The sequence below is a fragment of the Amblyraja radiata genome, chromosome 4, assembly GCF_010909765.2.
Source record: "Amblyraja radiata isolate CabotCenter1 chromosome 4, sAmbRad1.1.pri, whole genome shotgun sequence".
Lineage (NCBI taxonomy): Eukaryota > Metazoa > Chordata > Chondrichthyes > Rajiformes > Rajidae > Amblyraja > Amblyraja radiata.
The window spans coordinates 65,676,440-65,695,691 of record NC_045959.1 but is presented as its reverse complement, the minus strand read 5'-3'; the positions used below and the strand labels follow the sequence as shown (position 1 = coordinate 65,695,691).

Genomic DNA, 19,252 nt, shown 5'->3' with positions numbered 1-19,252 from the left:
TGCAGTTCTGCAGACTCTCCCCAGCCAGTTCTCATCAGCCTTCTGTAGAAAGAAAAAAGGTAAGTAAAAGAAACGACGTTCCCTCACCTTACTGTTGCAGGTTCAACCCCTGCCGTTTGGGAGGAACGTCCTTCCTCCAGCAATGACGAGTTCGAATGCGTGTAGCGTAATGACACGCATGCGTCGTAAGCGGGTTCTTCACGTAGTCACTCACGTGACTCCGAAGTAAAATGGGGAATACGCCCCAATCTCCATCTACGGGGACTGTGTGGAGAGAGTGTCCAGCTTTAAGTTTCTGGGCACTCGCATCTCAGAGGACCTCACATGATCCACCAACACCGCTGCGCTGGTCAAGAAGGCACAGCAACGACTGTTCTTCCTGAGAACATTGAAAAGGACTGGTCTGCCTCAACAGCTGCTGACGACCTTCTACCGCAGCATGACAGAGAGCATACTAACGTATGGCATCTCTGTGTGGTATCTCAGCTGCACGGAGGCGGAGAGGAGAGTTCTTCAGCGCGTCGTCCACAGAGCGCAGAAGATTATTGGGTCACAGCTACCAGCCTTGGAGGGCATCTACCACACACAATGCCTCAGGAAGGCCGTCAGCATCCATAAAGACTCCTCACACCCTTGTAATGGACTGTTCGAACTACTTCCCTCCGGCAGATGTTACAAGGCCTTCTACACCCGCAACTCCAGACTAAGGAACAGCTTCATCCCCAGACCTATAGCTGCTCTGAACCGGCCCTGCTGAGTGCCCCCCACCCCCATGAACTGTCTCCCTCGGATGGTCACGTCGCCCAGACCATTTGCACTTTAGACTGTTTTTGACTGTTTTACTGTTCTTTTTATAAACCTTGTTCTTCGGGGTATCTAAATCTAAATTTTATTAGTTGTTTAAGTTATGACATCAGATGGAAGCTGCATACCAAATCTCGTTGCACATATGTGCAATGAAAATAAATGATATTATTATTATTATTATTATTATTATTATTATTATTATTATTATTATTATTATTATTATTATTATTATTATTAACAATCCTGCCCATCTCTCCTCCTCCCTCCGTCCCTTTCCATCCTCTCTCCTTGCCTCTGGCTTCAAATTTCATACCTCCTCTCCTTATCTCCTTATCCTCACTGCCTTTTGTCTTTTCATCATTGGCCTATGTCTAACCATTTGCCGATCAATTCCACCCACCTATCACTTTGTCCTACCTTCTTCCCACTACTACAATCAGCCTGAAACATAAAAATATAGAAAATTGGTGCAGGAGTAAGCCATTCGGCCCTTCGAGCCAGCACCGCCATTCAATATGATCATGGCTGATCATCCAAAATCAGTACCCCGTTCCTGCTTTCTCCCCATATCCCTTGATTTCATTAGCCCTAAGAGCTATATCTAACTCTCTCTTGAATACATCTCTCTTGAAGAAGGTTTCCTGACCTGAAACGTAACCTAATCATGCACTCCATAGATGCTGCCTGACCCGTTGAATTACTCCAGCAGTTTGTGTTTTTTTAAATTATTCTGTATTCCTATTTGTGATGAATGTGCCAGCAGTTATATGTTAAAGGTCAATTGCGTTGCTGGCAAAGATATATGCATCATCTTAAATTGGTTTGATGCACAGCGCAGCAGCGCTTGTGAAGAAAACATGTGTTTGGAAAAGATTGCTGAAATTAAAAGGATCCATTGAATCAATTGAAAGAAGCTTTCTTCGGGTTTCCCCCCAAAAAAATTGCTGAGAATTTTATTCCAGTCAACACTAAATCTAATTTACAGTAACTTAATAATGACTTATCTGGGAAATCTGAACATCATACTGTTGCAGTCAGTGGAACAACCAGTATGTTTCACTGACAGTTTTCCGGGTGATGGGTTTTTTAGTAATATATGCATTATTTTAATGAAAAATATGTTTAGATGACCTCAGAGATGTGCAATTTTCTAATGATTTACGGTATTGACAAATTAAGAACGGCAGTAAGTAGTGCAAATGGAAGCAGGAAATTGGAAAAGGGATATAATTAGATTTTTTGAATGGACATTAAACAAAGCAGTGATTAATTTTGAACCGAAGCAGGGCGAACTCAAAGTAGTTCCTAACGTGGGAATATACCAAGAAGTATAGAAAACGATAGAACCCACTTGTAATTCTGTGCTCAGCTTTGAGACCCCGATAAGAATGATAGGCACAACTCAAAGTGGAGTGGAATTGAATATTTTATTGTCACATGTGACTAGGCACAGTGGCATTCTTTGCATGCCCAATGTATACAAATGGTAGAGGAGCTCAGCAGATCAGGCAGCATTTGAGTAGGGAAAGGACAGGCTATGTTTCAGGTTGGGTACTTTCTTTCAACAGATTGTAGTGGGGGGAGGGGGGGGACTGGAAAAGAGGTGGGGGTGGAACAAAGCCTGGCAAGTGAATGGAGGATAAAAAAAGATCATAAGATCAAAAGAAGAAGGGCCTTGACCCGAAACGGGAAGAAGGGTCTCGACCCAAAACGTCGCCTATTCCTTCGCTCCATAGATGCTGCCTCACCCGCTGAGTTTCTCCAGCATTTTTGTCTACTATAAGATCATAAGAGATGGGAGCAGAATTAGGCCATTCAGCCCATCAAGTCTACTCCTCCATTCAATCATGGCTGATCTATCTCTCCCTCCTAAACCCATTCTCCTGCCTTCTCCCCATAACCTCTGACATCCATACTAATCAAGAATCTATCTATCTCTGCCTTAAATATATCCACTGATAGCCTCCACAGTCTTCTGTGGCAAAGAACTCCACTAGTTTCTTTAGTCACCGCCCTCTGACTAAAGAAAGTTATCCTCATCTCCTTCCTAAAATAACGTCCTTTAATTCTGAGACTATGATCTAGACTCTCCCACTAGTAGAAACATCTTCTCCACATCCACTCTATCCAAGCCTTTCACTATTCTGTACGTTTTAATGAGGTCCCCCCTCATTCTTCCTAAACTCCAGTGAGTAGAGGCCCACTGCCAGCAAACACTCATCATATGTTAACCTACTTATTCCTGGGATCATTCTTGCAACCAAAAATATATTTTGGTTACGAATTATGTACCACGCAGATTCACTACAGTGCAGCCCAGTGGTACAACGGCAGAGTTGCTGCCTTACAGTGCCAGGGACCCAGGTTCAATCCTCTAGTCTCAATCCTCAAGTCTCTACTTTTTATTAGCGCACAATTAAAATTGAAATTACTAATGTTGCTGCACCTTCAATATGAATATTGTAATTTTATTGAATGTATTTTCAACTTTTATTAATTAACCAAAAAGTTGCTTGATTCCGTTTCTCTTTGCAACGTCTCTTGATGTTTATTTCTTTTTAAGGGCATTCTTGGCTCAGGGCTGGCTCTTAAAGTACAGGAGCAGCATCGCCAAAAGCATTTTGAAAAAAGACGAAATCCTGCAGCAAGCTTGATCCAGGTGTGGTGGTGCAGCATTGGGAACCTATTAAGTTGCAAAACATGTTGAAATCAATATTTAGAATGCACTCTGCATTAAAGTTCATAACTTCACACGCCGTAGGAGCAGAATTTGGCTATACAGCCCATCGCGTCTACTCTGCCATTCAATCTTGGCCGATTTATCTTTTCCTCTCAACCCTGTTCTCCTGAATTCTCCCCATAACCTTTCACACTCTTACTAATCACAACCTCCCTGTCAACCTCCACTTTAAAAATACCCAAAGACATCTGTGGCAATGAATACCACAAATTCACCACCACAAATTCATAAAGAAATTCTTCCGCATCTCCTTTCTAAAGGTACATCCTTTTATTCTGAGGCTGTGCCGTCTGGTCCTAGACTCTCCCACCAGTGGAAACAACCTCTCCACATCCACTCTATCCTGGCCTTTCACTATTCGGTAAGTTTCAGTGAGGTCCCCCCCTCATCTTTCTAAACTCCTGCCAGCACAGGCCCAGAGCCATCAAACGCTCATCATATATTAACCCACTCATTCCCGGGATCGTTCTCGTAAACTTCCTCTGGTCCCTCTCCAATGTCAGCACATCCTACCTCAGATCTGGGGCCCAAAATTGCTCACAATACTCCAAATGCAGTCTGACCAGTGCATTAGAAAACCTTAGCATTACATCCCTGTTTTATCCTAGCCCTCACAGAATGAATACTGACATTGCATTTGTCTTCTTTACTACCAATTCAAATTGCAAATTAACTTCTGGAAATCCTGTACCAGTACCCCCAAGTCCCTGTGCACCTCCAGTTTCTGAATCTTCTCCACATTTAGAAAATAATCCACGCCTTTATTCCTACTACCAAAGTGCACAACCACACAATTTGTTACACTGTATTCCATTTACCACTTCTTTGCGCACTATTCCAACCTGACCAATTCCTACTGCAGAGTCCCTGCTTCCTCTACAGTATCTGCCCCTCAACCTGTCTTTGTATCATCCACAAACCTGGCCACAAGTCACCCATTCATTCTCTCCAGAGATGCTGCCTGTCCCACTGAGTTACTCCAGCATTTTGTGTCTATCTTCAATTTAAACCAGCATCTACAGTTCTATCATACGCATAGAGTTACCTACTATTTGTCTTCCTCCCTTCCCTGGACAAGCAACTTGCCAATGGAATTTATGTGTGCAAGAAATTGCAGTGAATTGTCACCCATTCCATCTCTCCAGAGATGCTAACTGTCCAACTGAGTTGCTCTAGCACTTTATGTCTATCTTCGGTTAAAACCAGCATCTGCAGTTCCTTCCTACACCATTTCTCGGTCTTGTCTCAATGTTTAAATTCTTGTTTTCTTTGATTCTGTTGATAATCTTTCTGCTGGCCAGCATAGAATCATAGAATTGTACATCTCAGAATGGGCTCTATCAGCCCCCTTCTTCCATAATGACCAGGACATGTCTACACTGGTCCAATTTGTCTTTTGCTACCCAAGTATCTGTCCAAAGACGTTGTAAACTTGTTAAACTTCACTTATGCTCTCCAGTCTGTAGGGAGACAACTTTTTGTAACTGAGTGTCATGAGTCTGATGACTCTGTGGTCATTCTGTCAGGAGATTGTTGTTACTTTTGGGTCATTCATCAGCATGTCCTTGCTGAGAAGTTCTGAATTTCCAGCTTTTCACAAAACTGTGCAGTTCACCAGGAAAACAAAACCTTGGCATTCCCCCATAGAGAAAATTCAAAATAGTTCATCAACCACACAATTCACTGAACATCTAACCTATGCATCTGCATAGTCCCTTATTCATTTAGTTTAGAGATACAATGTGCAAACAGGCCGTTCGGCCCACCGAGTCCATGCCGACCAACGATCACCCATTCATTAGTTATCCCACTTTCTCATCCTACACACTAGGGACAATTTACATAAGCCAATTAACCTACAACCCTGCACGTCTTTGGAATGTGGGAGGAAACCAGAGCACCCGGAGGAAACCACAGGGAGAGCGTACAAACTCCATACAGACAGCACTTGTACTCAGGCTGGAAAGGATCAGTGAGGTTCAACAACCTGCCCAACAGAAGTGCAGGCAAAAGCAGTAGCATCAAAGCCAAAATAATAAACACAAAATAAATGAGATATATCCAGACAATTCCTGACAAGAATACAGTAGGAAATAATAAGCATAGGAAACAGAACTCCTGATGCAAATGATAAAACTAGTCTGAAGAAGGGTCCTGACTCAAAATGTCACCTATCCTTGTCCTCCTCCGATGTTTCCAGACCTGCTAAGTTACTCCAGCACTTTGTGTTTTACAGAAGAGTCCTGCGTCTGTAGCTTGCTGTGCCTCTATAAAACTAGCTTACCAGTTACAATGATTGCCCCTCTAGATTTCTAAACTGTAGGCTACACAGCTGAACAGGTAACTCTAAAAGCAATGGAAAACCAAAGGAAAACTTACATCAAGAAGGAAGTGCTCCTGGATGTTCAGAATTTCCCATCTGCACTTAAAATTATCAAAGACACTTACTACAAATTGCTCCAGAGCATGGAACATTAAGGGAAACACTTAGTGATCCAAATATTTCAAAAATAAACAATTTGTCCAATTCTGCACAGTTCAAAATATATTTTCCTTCATTTCTCCAATTTCACACACGTTTTTCTTCCAGCACAAAGAAAATGGTACTTGTTTCCACCCTATGAAGGCACACTTCCAAATAACAGACACAGATCAAATGATCGGCTCACTGTTAAAGCTGCACTCCATCCACAAGAAATTGCAGCGAATTGTGGATGCAGTGCAGATCATCACACAAACCAACCTCCCTTCCGTTGACTCCTTTTACACCACACGCTGCCTCGGCAAAGCCAGCAGCATAATCAAGGATGAGTCACACCCTGGCCACTCCCTCTTCTCCCAGCTTCCATCAGGCAAAAGGTATAGAAGCATGAAAACACACACCTCCAGATTCCCAGCTGTTATTGGGCAACGGAATCATCCTACCACAACCAGAGAACAGTCCTGAACTACTATCTACCTCATTGGTGACCCTTGAATTATCCTTGATCAGACTTTGCTGGCTTTATCTTGCACTAAATTTTATTCCCTTATCATGTAAATACACTGTAAATGGATTGATTGTAATCATGTATTGTCTTTCTGCTGACTGGATAGCACTCAACAAAAGTTTTTAGTCATAGAGTCATAGAGTGATGCAGTGTGGAAACAGGCTTTTTGGCCCAACTTGCCCACACCGGCCAACTTGTCGCAGCTACACTAGTCCCACCTGCTTGCGTTTGGTCCATATCCCTCCAAACCTGTGCTATCCATGTACCCATCTAACTGCTAACATTGGGATAGTCCCAGCCTCAACTACCTCCTCTGGCAGGTTGTTCCATATGCCCACCACTCTCTGTTTGAAAAAGTTACCCCCCAGTTACTATTAAATCTTTTCCCCTTTACCTTAAACCTATGTCTTCTCGTCCTCGATTCACTTACTCTGGGCAAGACTGTGTATCTACCCGATCTATTCCTCTCATGATTTTGTACACATTTATAAGATCACCCCTCATCCTCCTGCGCTCCACGGAAAATAGTCCCAGCCTACTCAACCTACCCTAGAGCTCAGACCTTCTAGTCCTGTCAACATCCTCGTAAATCTTCTCTGTCCCCATTCCAGCTTGACAGCATCTTTCCTATGACATGGTGCCCAAAACTGAACACAATACTCTAAATGCGATCTCACCAACGTCTTATACAACTGCAACATGACCTCCCAACTTCTATGCTCAATACTGATGAAGGTCAATGTACCAAAAGCCTTTTTGACCACCTTATCTACCTGCGATTCCACCTTCAAGGAACCATGCACCTGAACTCCTAGATCTCTCTGCTCTACAACACTCCCCAGAGCCCTACCATTTACTGTGTAGGTCCTTCCCATATTAGCCTTCCCAAAATGCAACACATCATATGTTTGGCAAAATGCCATGTATATTCTTATCCAAATCATTGATGTGTATGACAAACAGTATTGGGCCCAGCACTGAACCCTAAGGCACACCACTGGTCACAGGCCTCCAGTCCGAGAAGCAACCTTCCATGATGCCAATTTCTATCCATTCAGCTACCTTGATCCAAATCTTTCCAGAGCAGCCTACCATGCGGAACCTTGTTGAATGCCTTACTGAAATCACACAAACCACCGTACCTCGGTACACATGATAATATACTTTACTAAACTAAACTAAATTATTTCTGTGCGTCAGCATAATCCTGTTTCTATCTCCACAATGGTGTGTCAACCAAGTTACTCCAGAAATGACTGTTGGCAAGTGGCTTGTCTAGGGAAGGAAGGAAGCCAAATAGTAGGTAACCCTATGTGTTGGATAGAACTGCAGATGCTGGTTTAAATCGAAGGTAGACACAAAATGCTGGAGTAACTCAGTCGGACAGGCAGCATCTCAGGAGAGAAGGAATGGGTGACGTTTCGGTCGACACCCAACTTCAGACTGAAGTTACTCCAGCTGAGTTACGCCAGTATTTTGTGTCTAGTGGGTAACTTCAGGACTCTTAGATTAACATCTCTTGTTGACAAGATGCTGAAGTCTATAATCAAAGAAGTACCGGTAATAGTTTTCCATTTTAGAAAAGATTAGTGTGAAAATATAATGCTTAATATTTAACAAATCATCTTATGGTTTTCATAGGAAAGGTAAATCATGTTTGACAAATTTGCTGGAGTTCTTTGAAGATGTGTCAAGCAGAGTTGATAAGTGAGGGACCCGTAGAAGTAGTGTATTTGGATTTTCAGAAACCATTTAGCAAGATGCCTCATAAAGACTGGTGGAACAATACAAGAACTCATGGTATTAGGGCCATAGTCATGGTAATACAGCATGGAAACAGGCTCTTTGGTCCAACTCATCCAAGCCAACAAGTTGTTTAAGAAGGAACTGCAGATGCTGGAAAATCGAAGGTACACAAAAGGGTTTCAGCCCGAAACGTTGCCTACTTCATTCGCTCCATAGATGCTGCTGCACCCGCTGAGTTTCTCCAGCATTTTTGTGTACCAAGCCGACAAGTTGTCTACTCAAGAAAAACTATTTGACTCATATTGCTCTGAACTTTATTTTTATCCATGTACCTGTCCAAATACCTTTTAAACATTCTAATTGCATCAGAATTATTAAGACTGATTAATATGTAAAAGACAGAAAGTTGGGATAAATGTTCTTTTTTCAGGCTGTAACCAGTGGAATGCCCTGAGGATCAGTTCTCATCCCTCAATGATTTAAATTGATAACCTGGGGAGAGAAGTAAAGTGTGACGTATCCAATTCTGTTGAGAACATACAGTATGTTGCGATGAAGATATTAGGACTATGCAACAAGGTAGAGATTAATTGAGCAAGTAGACCAAAATGTGGCAAATGTGGGAAAGTATGGTGTTATGCACTTCAGAAAGAGGAATCTAAAGGCAGACGATTGTGTCAACGTTGAAAGATTGCAGATGAGCAATGTATAGTCTGAAGAAGGGTCTCGACCCGAAACGTCGCCTATTTACCTAGCGCCATAGATGCTGCCTCACCCGCTGAGCTTCTCCAGCATTTTTGTCTACCTTCGATTTTCCAGCATCTGCAGTTCCTTCTTAAACTAGGGATTTACTGTAGGTGTTCTTATGCACAAATCATAAAAAAAAGTTTACAGGCAGATGGAGTAAATAGTCAGGAAGGCAAATAGCTTATTGGCCTTTATTTCAATAAGGTTTACGTTTAGAGACATGGAACATAGAACAGTACAATACAAACACAGGCCCTTCTGCCCGCGATGTCTGGGCTGTACCTGATGCTGAGACCTATTCTTATCTACATTTTTATTTAAACTATTTTTGTTTATTAAATTGTTTGCAGTGTACTAAGTTTGCATATCTATTGTGCTGCTGCAAGTAAGAATTTCATTGTTCTGTCTGGGGCATCTGACAATAAAGCACGGTTGACACTTGACACGGCTATCACAAGCAGCTATAAATATTCAACTATTCTTGGAGTTTAGAAGCAGAGGTGGTGAACTTACTGAAGCATGCAAAACATTGATGTTAAAATACTCTTGGACATACATGTGGGGGAATCTTGAATAAAGGGACAAGATTATGGGCGGTCATTTCAAACTGAGATCTCTAAAATTCTCTACCCTGGAGGGTTGTAGACGTTAGATCATTGTGGGTATTTAAAGAGTAAGTTCATTGTGGCTATTTAAAGATTAGGAAAAGGGGAGGTGCAATGAGACCTGGGTGTACTTGTACATCAGTCACTGAAAGTAAGCATGCAGGTGCAGCAGGCAGTGAATAAAGCTAATGGCATGTTGGCCTTCATTGTGAGAGGATTCGATTTTGGAGCAAGGAGGTCCTACTGCAGTCCTGGTGAAACCGCACCTGGAGTATAGTGTGCAATTTTGGTCTCTTAATTTGAGGAAGGACATTATTGCTATTGAGGGAGTGCAGCATAGGTTCACCAGGATAATTCCCAGGATGGCGGGACTGACATATAATGAAAGAATGGGTCGATTGGCTTGTATTCACTGGAATTTAAAAGGATGAGAGAGGATCGTATAGAAACATTAAAATTCTTAAAGGATTGGACTGGTTAGATGCAGGAAAAATGTTCCCGATGTTGGGGGACTCCAGAACCAGGGGTCACAGTTTAAGAATAAGCAGTAGGCCATTTAGGACTGAGATGATGAAAAACGTCTTCACCCAGTGAGTTGTGAGTTAGATTTAGCTCTTAGGACTAAGTGAATCAAGGGATATGGTGAAAAAGCTGGAACGGGGTACGAATTTTGGATGATCAACCATGATCATATTGAATGGCGGTGCTGGCTCGAAGGGCCGAATGGCCTACTCCTGCAACTATTTTTTCTATGTTCATGTGTTTCCATGTAAATAGATTAGGGAATGAGGAGCAATGGGGAGCTGACAGAAAAAGGAGATGAGGCATGGGGCAGATTATCCATGATCATATTGAATGGTAATAGCACAGTAAACCGAGTGGCCTACTATTTCCCCTATTTTCCTCTGCTTTTATGTTTAAAATTTCCCACCAAGGAGACCAAAACCTGGGATTCAGGATTTGACTTCAATTAAAGAGATATTGATAGAACATAGAACAGTACAGCTCAGGAACGGGCCCTTCAGCCCACAATGTTTGTGCTGAACATGATGCCAAGATAAACTGATCTCATCTGCCTGCACATGATCCACCCCCCTCTATCCCCTGCACTTCCATGTCCCTATCTAAAAGCATCTTAAACACCCATAAGAAGATGGTAAGAAGAAGAAAAAACCTGGCACAGGGAGGCCCAAGGCTTTTGTGTGGACCCACAAAATCATTTCAAACTATTTAATTAAACAAGTGCAGGAGGGGAGATGCTTAAAGAGACTCTACCCCTCCATGAAACTCCTGGCCCTAATCCCTACCCTGACAATGTGTCCTCACACAGCTCTGTATCTCATTGTAGCTCTTGTGTGGCAAATCAGAAGACTTGGCATAAAGTTTGTTGAATCTGGACTTCCTACTCTTCATTTACATTAAAATAAATTCACAAACACTAAATATTACATATTTGACAGTAACAATGATAACCCTGAAAAAAAAAACAAGGAACTGATTATGATATGAATATTTTCATCAAAAAATATTCCAAACTGTTTTCTATTTGGTACTGCTGGCTCATCTGATAGATTATTTTAGATAAGCATCCTTCAACAATATAAAAATCTTAGGTACACAAAAATGCTGGAGAAACTCAGCGGGTGCAGCAGCATCTATGGGCCCGAAACGTTGCCTATTTCCTTCGCTCCATAGATGCTGATGCACCCGCTGAGTTTCTCCAGCATTTTTGTGTACCTTCGATTTTCCAGCATCTGCAGTTCCTTCTTAAACAATATAAAAATCTTATTTTGAAACAGTACCGCCAGTTACCTGGTGATGGCGGTAGTGATCTGTTGGATGAGCTGGTGTGCAAACATTTCCTGCTGATTCCCTCACAATCTCCTTGGTAATTCTAAATCTGGTTTGACAATCTCTCTCCGGAATAATTGAACCACCTTGAAAAGTTGCAAAATGTCAAGAAGCTCAAAAATTCATTGGCCATTAGTATTTAATATTCAAATTAGACTGAATTCGACTCCAATCTAAACTTTTCAAAAAAACTGGTGTGTAACACGTAATTTATACTCCAGATGTTGTACACAACATATAATCCTTCCGTGTGCAGATGTACATACACAGATGTACACGTGTAAGCATGTACAGACAGGTATGCAGGGACGCAGATATACACACATTTAATCTCAGAATTAATAAATGCATATTTGATAGGCATAAAGTTTAGAGACATAGAGATATAGAGACATAAAACATAGGTGCAGGAGTAGGCCATTCGGCCCTTCGAGCCAGCACCGCCATTCAATATGATCATGGCTGATAATCCAAAACCAGTACCCCGTTCCTGCTTTCTCCCCACATCCATTGATTCTGTTAGCCCTAAGAGCTATATCTAACTCTCTCTTGAAAACATCCAGTGAATTGGCCTCCACTGCCCTCTGTGGCAGAGAATTCCACAAATTCACAATTCTTGATCTTGATTGGTTGGACAGGTGGGCTGAGGAATGGTTGATGGAGTATAATTCACATAAATGTGAGGTGTTGCGTCTAACCAGGATGTACACAGTAAATGTTGGGATCTGGGGTGTATTGTAGAGCAGGGGGATCTAGGAGTGCAGGTACATAGTAACTTGAAAGTGGCACCACAGATAGGAAGCGTGGGCAAGAAGGCTTTCGACACATTGGCCTTCATCAGTCAAAATATTGAATATAGAAGTTGAGAGGTTATGTTACAGTTGTGCAAGACATTGGTGAGGCCACATTTAGAGAATTGTGTTCAGCTTTGGTTAACATGTTATAAGAAAGATATTGTCAAGTTGGAAAGGGTGCAGAGAAGATTTACGAGGATGTTGCCAGGACTCGAGGGCCTGACCAGTAGGAAGAGATCGTGCAGACTAGGACTTTATTCCTTGGAGCACAGGAGGATGAAGGATGATATAAGATCATGAAAGGAATAAATAGGGTAAATGCACAGTCTTTTACCCAGAGTAGGGGAATCAAGAACCAAAGGACATACGTTTAATATGAAGGGGGAAAGATTTAATAGGAACCGGGCAGTCGGTATATGGGAAGAGCTGCCAGAGGACGTAGTTGAGGCAGGTACAATCACAATGTTTAAAAAACATTTAGACAGGTGCATGGATAGAATAGGTTTAAGGTGAGGAGAAAGATTTAATGGGAACCTGAGGGATAACTTTTTTTCTCAAAGGTTGGTGGGTGTACAGAACAAGCTGCCGGAGGAGATATAACACAAGCTGTGTTATATCTGGACTTTCAGAAGTCTTTCGACAAGGTCCCACCCAAGAAATTAGTATACAAACTTAAAGCACACGGTATTGGGGGTTCAGTATTGATGTGGATAGAGAACTGGCTGGCAAACAGGAAGCAAATAGTAGGAGTAAACGGGTCCTTTTCACAATGGCAGGCAGTGACTAGTGGGGTACCGCAAGGCTCAGTGCTGGGACCCCAGCTATTTACAATATATATTAATGATTTGGACGAGGGAATTGAATGCAACATCTCCAAGTTTGCAGATGACACTAAGCTGGGGGGCAATGTTAGCTGTGAGGAGGATGCTAGGAGGCTGCAAGATGACTTGGATAGGTTGGGTGAGTGGGCAAATGCATGGCAGATGCAGTATAATGTGGATAAATGTGAGGTTATCCACTTTGGTGGCAAAAACAGGAAAGCAGACTATTATCTAAATGGTGGCCGATTAGGAAAAGGAGAGATGCAACGAGACCTAGGTGTCATGGTACACCAGTCATTGAAAGTAGGCATGCAGGTGCAGCAGGCAGTGAAGAAAGCGAATGGTATGTTAGCTTTCATAGCAAAAGGATTTGAGTATAGGAGCAGGGAGGTTCTACTGCAGTTGTACAGGGTCTTGGTGAGACCACACCTGGAGTATTGCGTACAGTTTTGGTCTCCAAATCTGAGGAAGGACATTATTGCCATAGAGGGAGAGCAGAGAAGGTTCACCAGACTGATTCCTGGGATGTCAGGACTTTCATATGAAGAAAGACTGGATAGACTCAGCTTGTACTCGCTAGAATTTAGGAGATTGAGGGGGGATCTTATAGAAACTTACAAAATTCTTAAGGGGTTGGACAGGCTAGATGCAGGAAGATTGTTCCCGATGTTGGGGAAGTCCAGGATAAGGGGTCACAGCTTAAGGATAGAGGGGAAATCCTTTAGGACCGAGATGAGAAAAACATTTTTCACACAGAGAGTGGTGAATCTCTGGAACTCTCTGCCACAGAGGGTAGTCGAGGCCAGTTCATTGGCTATATTTAAGAGGGAGTTAGATGTGGCCCTTGTGGCTAAAGGGATCAGGGGGTATGGAGAGAAGGCAGGTAAGGGATACTGAATGGGATGATCAGCCATGATCATATTGAATGGCGGTGCAGACTCGAAGGGCCGAATGGCCTACTCCTGCACCTATTTTCTATGTTTCTATGTTTCTAAGAGAAAGTTGAGGCAGGTACTATCGCAACGTTTAAGAAACATTCCGACAGGTACATGGATAGGGTTGGTTTAGAGAGATAAGGGTCAAACTAGGCAGGTGGGACTAGTTTAAATGGGGCATGTTTTGGTCTCCATGTTATAGGAACTATGGTGTCAAGCAGGATGGGTGCAGAGAAGATTTACGGGAATGTTGCCTGGGCTCGAGCTGAGCTATAGAGAGAGGTTGAGTAAACTGGAACTTTATTCCTTGGAACACAGGAGGATGAAGCGTGATCTTCCAGAAGTGTACACAATCATGAGAGGAATAGATTGGTTAAATACACAGTGTCTCTTGCCCAGTGTAGGGGGTATTGAGAACCAGAGGATATTAGTTTAAGGTGAGTGGGGGGGGAAAGATTTAATAGGAACCTGAGGGGTATCTTTTTTACACAATGGGTGGTGGGTATATGGAACAAGCTGCTGTAGGAGGTAGTTGAGGCAAGTACTGTCAAGTACTATCATAACGTTTAATTGGACAGGTACATGGACAGGATAGGTTTAGAATGATATTGGCCAAGTACGGACAGGTAGGACGTGTAGATGGGACATGTTGGTCAGCATGGACAAGATTTGGAGAAGGTCCCACTTCCACACTGTATGATTCTATGCTCACTGCCCAGTACCTGGGTAACAGGTCCACAGAGCTACTGTGGGTTATTGAACTACAGTAGCTTAACTGCCTTGATATCTACACTTAAAATCAAAAGTTGAACTTGGCTAAAATAAGTCTTCATTTCAATTTTGGAACTGCACACAAATTCCCAGATTGCTGTACCTCTGCTTATGGGTTTCCCTGGGTTGATGTTACAATGTTTTTTCAACTTCCATTTAGTGTGTGGCTATATGTCAAATGTCTTGAATGCTTATGCATTGGATATGGACATTATTGGCCAGGCAAATGCATCTGCCCATTTCCCTCCACCGATGTTTCCTGGCTGCTGAGTTCCTCCAGCACTTTGTTCTTTGCTTTATTATCAATCCCTGACTGTTACTGGAGTTGCCTCATACTACTCGATGAAGGTATTATCGTAATGCTGTAAAGTAGAGAGGTCTAGACTAGTTCCCAGCAATAGTGAAGGTGTGTGCGCTACAGGCAATACTCTTTTCATGCACCTGTTTCCCTTGCCCATCTAGGTTTTAGGAGCTTAGTCACACAGCACAGAATCAGAGTTTTTGGCCCAACTAACCAATGCTGACCAAAATGCCCCATCTATGCTAGTCCCACCTGCCTGCATTTGGCCTATATTCTTCTAAAACCTTCCTATTCTATCCTATCCTATCCTACCTTAGCTTGTGGTTCCAGTTCAAGAAGCCTGGGTGAGTAGGTGCAGTTATTTTTGTAGATGGTACGATACGATATGATAGAACTTTATTTATCCCAGGAGGGAAATTGGTTTGCCAACAGTCATAAAACACAAGATACATGAAACATAACATTTAAGTGACGAGTGGAAATGATTGGGGATGTGCAATGATTAAGTGGGGGTGGGGGGGGGAGGAGGAGAGGGCGGGGGGCAGGGGGGGGGGGTAGGAAGGGCAGAAGGGAGGGGAGTACAAATGTAAATTGGAGCCACTCAGCATCTGTCGTGGAGTGAAAATGTGGATTGATTTATCTGGGTCGCCAGAGGTTGAGTGGAGACCTGATAGAAGTATATAAAATAATGAGAGGCATAGATAGGGTAGACAGTCAGAACCTTTCCCATAGGATGGAAATATTAAATGCTAGAGGGTTTAGCTTTTAGGTGAGAGGGGTAAAGTTTAAAGGATTTGTGTAGGGCAATTTCTTTACACAGGTGGGTCCCTGGAACGTACTGCCAATGGTGGTGGTGGTGGCAGATACGATAGTGGCATTTAAGAGACTTGGATGAGCACATAGAATGGAGGGATATTGATTATTGTGAAGGTAGATAAGAGTTAGTCTACTGGTTTACACCAAAGATAGACAAAATTGGAGTAATTCAGCAGGTCAGGCAGCATGTCTGGATAAAAGGAATAGGTGATGTTTTGGGTCGAAACGGTTCTTAAGACACTGCCTGGCCCATTAAGTTACTCCAGCATTTTTTTTCTATCTTAGGCAAGTGGAAAGTTTAGCATCATGTTGCTGACTTGTGTCTTGTGGCTGTTGTAATCCCATGGGAGGTTGGCTGGCAAAGTTATAGGCACAAAACATTTAATCCACAAATCCATGAAGGAGGATCAGCAGAAAACAACATTGATTGCGATTATCCTTTATAATTTCTTCTTTTCCATGTTTTTGTATTATTGTAGACTGCGTGGAGATTTTATGCCACCACCATCACCAGGAACGATCTTACTGCCACCTGGAGATACTACGAGACTGTCATTGCAATTCCTTTCTTCAGGCATGTATGCCACTGCTCGGTTCAGCTCTACAAAAGATAATGCATAATTAACTGATATTTTATTTACCATTATGGGTTTTTTTCGCTTCCATTACCTTCCAAAATTGATAGTTTATCTTAAAACTATAGTGTGCATGGTGTTATGCTCCTGATGAGAATTCAGTTTGCGTAGCAACATGGAAGCCAGTATTGAAGGCCTTGAATACATGCAAATGTAGGTACATAGGTCACTCATTTTCCACGTGTTTATTCTGATTTGTTTAATTTATATATGTCTATCTCTATTCATTTAAAATATATATAAAATCAAATCAATGAACAGGAATTCTGAGATGAAAAATAAAAACACTCTGATTTTGAGAATTTAAAGCTGAAAACTCACAATTGTCTTTATTTAGTTCTAAATGTCTTCCGAATTAAGTCATAAGGTCATGTGAGCAGAAGGAGCAGAATTAGGCTAATTGGCCCATCAAGTCTACACCACCATTCAATCATGGCTGATCTATCTCTCTTTCCAAACCCCATTCTCCTGCCTTCTCCCCATAACCTGTGACCCCTGTGCTAATCAATTAGTGCCTTTAAGTAAAAAGGGCTTTCAACCCTTTTTATTTAATGATTTAGATACAATTTAGTATTTCGCCAATTAAGTTTGGATTATGATAGCTAGCTGGAAGCTAGTGTTAACAACTGCAATATTCGACTTTAAAAAAACATTTTTTAATATATTAAAAAAAAACTGTTTTACATTGTAGGCAGTGGGTAAGTTTATGATTTTTTTTGGGAAGTAATGAAGAAAAATTAATTTGTCTTAATCATGTCAATGAGAAATTATTCCGACATTAAAACTAATTTTGGGAAATTATTCTGACATTAAAACTAATTTTGATTTGACAATGCAATTAGGTTCACTCAGACCAACAATTGGTTTACAGAATTAAAAGTCTAAAATGTCCTTTGGATTTCCTGCCTTTTCTTTGGCTGAACTCCCGGTGAAACTCTATATGCCTATCGATCGTGCATCAGACAATTAAGGGAGCTCTGTACTTTACTGCAGCATCAGATTTAAGCAACTCCCATGTTTTTACAAATTGTACCTATAAAGATTAGAAGGCTTAACTAGGTGAGTGCCTTGATGAATACCATTTCAGAAAAAAAAATTAAACTGCTGAAGATTCTTCTGATCTGATTTTCTGAGACTGAGTGGAGAGGGGGGATCGCAATGGCAGGAAAGAGAGTGGAGCAATGTCTTAAATTAAGAAGATGTACAAAAGTAATTTGTATTATGTGAACCACCTAAATATCTTTATGTGAATTTTGAGGTTTGTACAAAATAAGCTAATCTCAATGGGCAAATAGACATAAAGGTCTCATCCATTTCAATATTACATTAGAATAATGCTCAAAAATAAAAAGATAATACACTGGAATTGAACCACAAGGCCATCAGCATCCGTGAAAAGGTAATGACAAGGTAATCGTTTAGCAGACCTATCATCAGAACCCATCACTTCTAGAAAATGCCAGGACTGTCAACTGCCTGCACTTATCCATGGAAATCTCAATACGTTTGGGATTCCCGTGCAAATGTCCAATCCTGCTGATAGTTTCATGGTTGTGCTGTAACACTGGAATCACTCTGGAGGCAGAATTCCTCAGTATAAATACCCGCTACACCTATGCCAATTTAGCCCTCCTGCAGGAACAATAGGCCCATTCATTTGAATGGAGAATAAGTCTATGAGGGAGAATTCCTCTTTCTGTTCAGTGTTTTAATTATTGAATACTACAGGTCCACCACTGATTTTCTGGCATCCTTGGTTCCAAAACCTTGCCGGATGATCCATTTTGCTGGACCAACAGATTGTCACATATTAAGCGTACAACAACACACTTTTGACGCACTAATTATGCCCCTCCTATTTCTCTAAAGCACCGTGGACTGCTAGAAACTTAAGTAAAACAAGGATTAAATGTAATGTAAATGTGCTTATGCTTGACAGACACCACGACTGCCACTTGGACCTTGATTAGAAGCCATATAGGCTGTGGGCCGAGCATCAAAAATGTGTCTAGAAATCAGTTTTCGTGACCCAAGTCACCAAACTACATTAAATTTTCCACAGATTTAGATGAAATATAATTGAGAAGGATGTCATAGCTCGTCATTGCCGAAAGTTGCACATTAATTAATTAAACTAATTAGAAAATGAGATCGGGAAAGTAAGCGCCATCTATGGCCAATGCCAATATTACACGATGGGCAGTCTATTTCCGTGTTGCAGTCCATTTAAACTATATATCATTATACCTATATATATTCCAGATAGTAATATATAGTAATATATATAGGTATTATTATACCTATATATATTCTAGATAGTAATATAGGTATAATAATATTATATTATATATTATTATACCTATATATATTCCAGATAGTAATATAGGTATAATAATATAATATATATATAATAATATAATAATAATATAATAATATAATATATTAGTATAACTATATCTATTCCAGATAGTAATATAGGTATAATAATATAATAATACAATAATATACCCAATTATTGTATTATTATACCTATAATAATACAATAGAATATATTATTATACCTATATATATTCCTGATAGATATAGTCCTCCGTTTTCCTGGAAACGGCCGCTACGGACGGCACTATGTACACACCCCCCCGCCCGCCGTGAAGATCCGCGGCTCCACGTTCGCGAATCGGCCACTTTTTAAT

At 41.3% G+C, this 19,252-nt stretch overlaps 1 protein-coding gene across 1 annotated transcript in view; it reads left to right on the top strand.

The window, feature by feature from the left end:
- Positions 1–19,252, top strand: part of kcnq3 (potassium voltage-gated channel subfamily Q member 3) — a 333,849-nt gene that overhangs the window by 259,996 nt on the left and 54,601 nt on the right. Inside the window, exons 7-8 of the mRNA XM_033019667.1 lie at positions 3,371–3,466; positions 16,404–16,498. Coding sequence (XP_032875558.1) covers positions 3,371–3,466; positions 16,404–16,498 — 191 coding nt within the window. The remainder of the gene's footprint in view (positions 1–3,370; positions 3,467–16,403; positions 16,499–19,252) is intronic.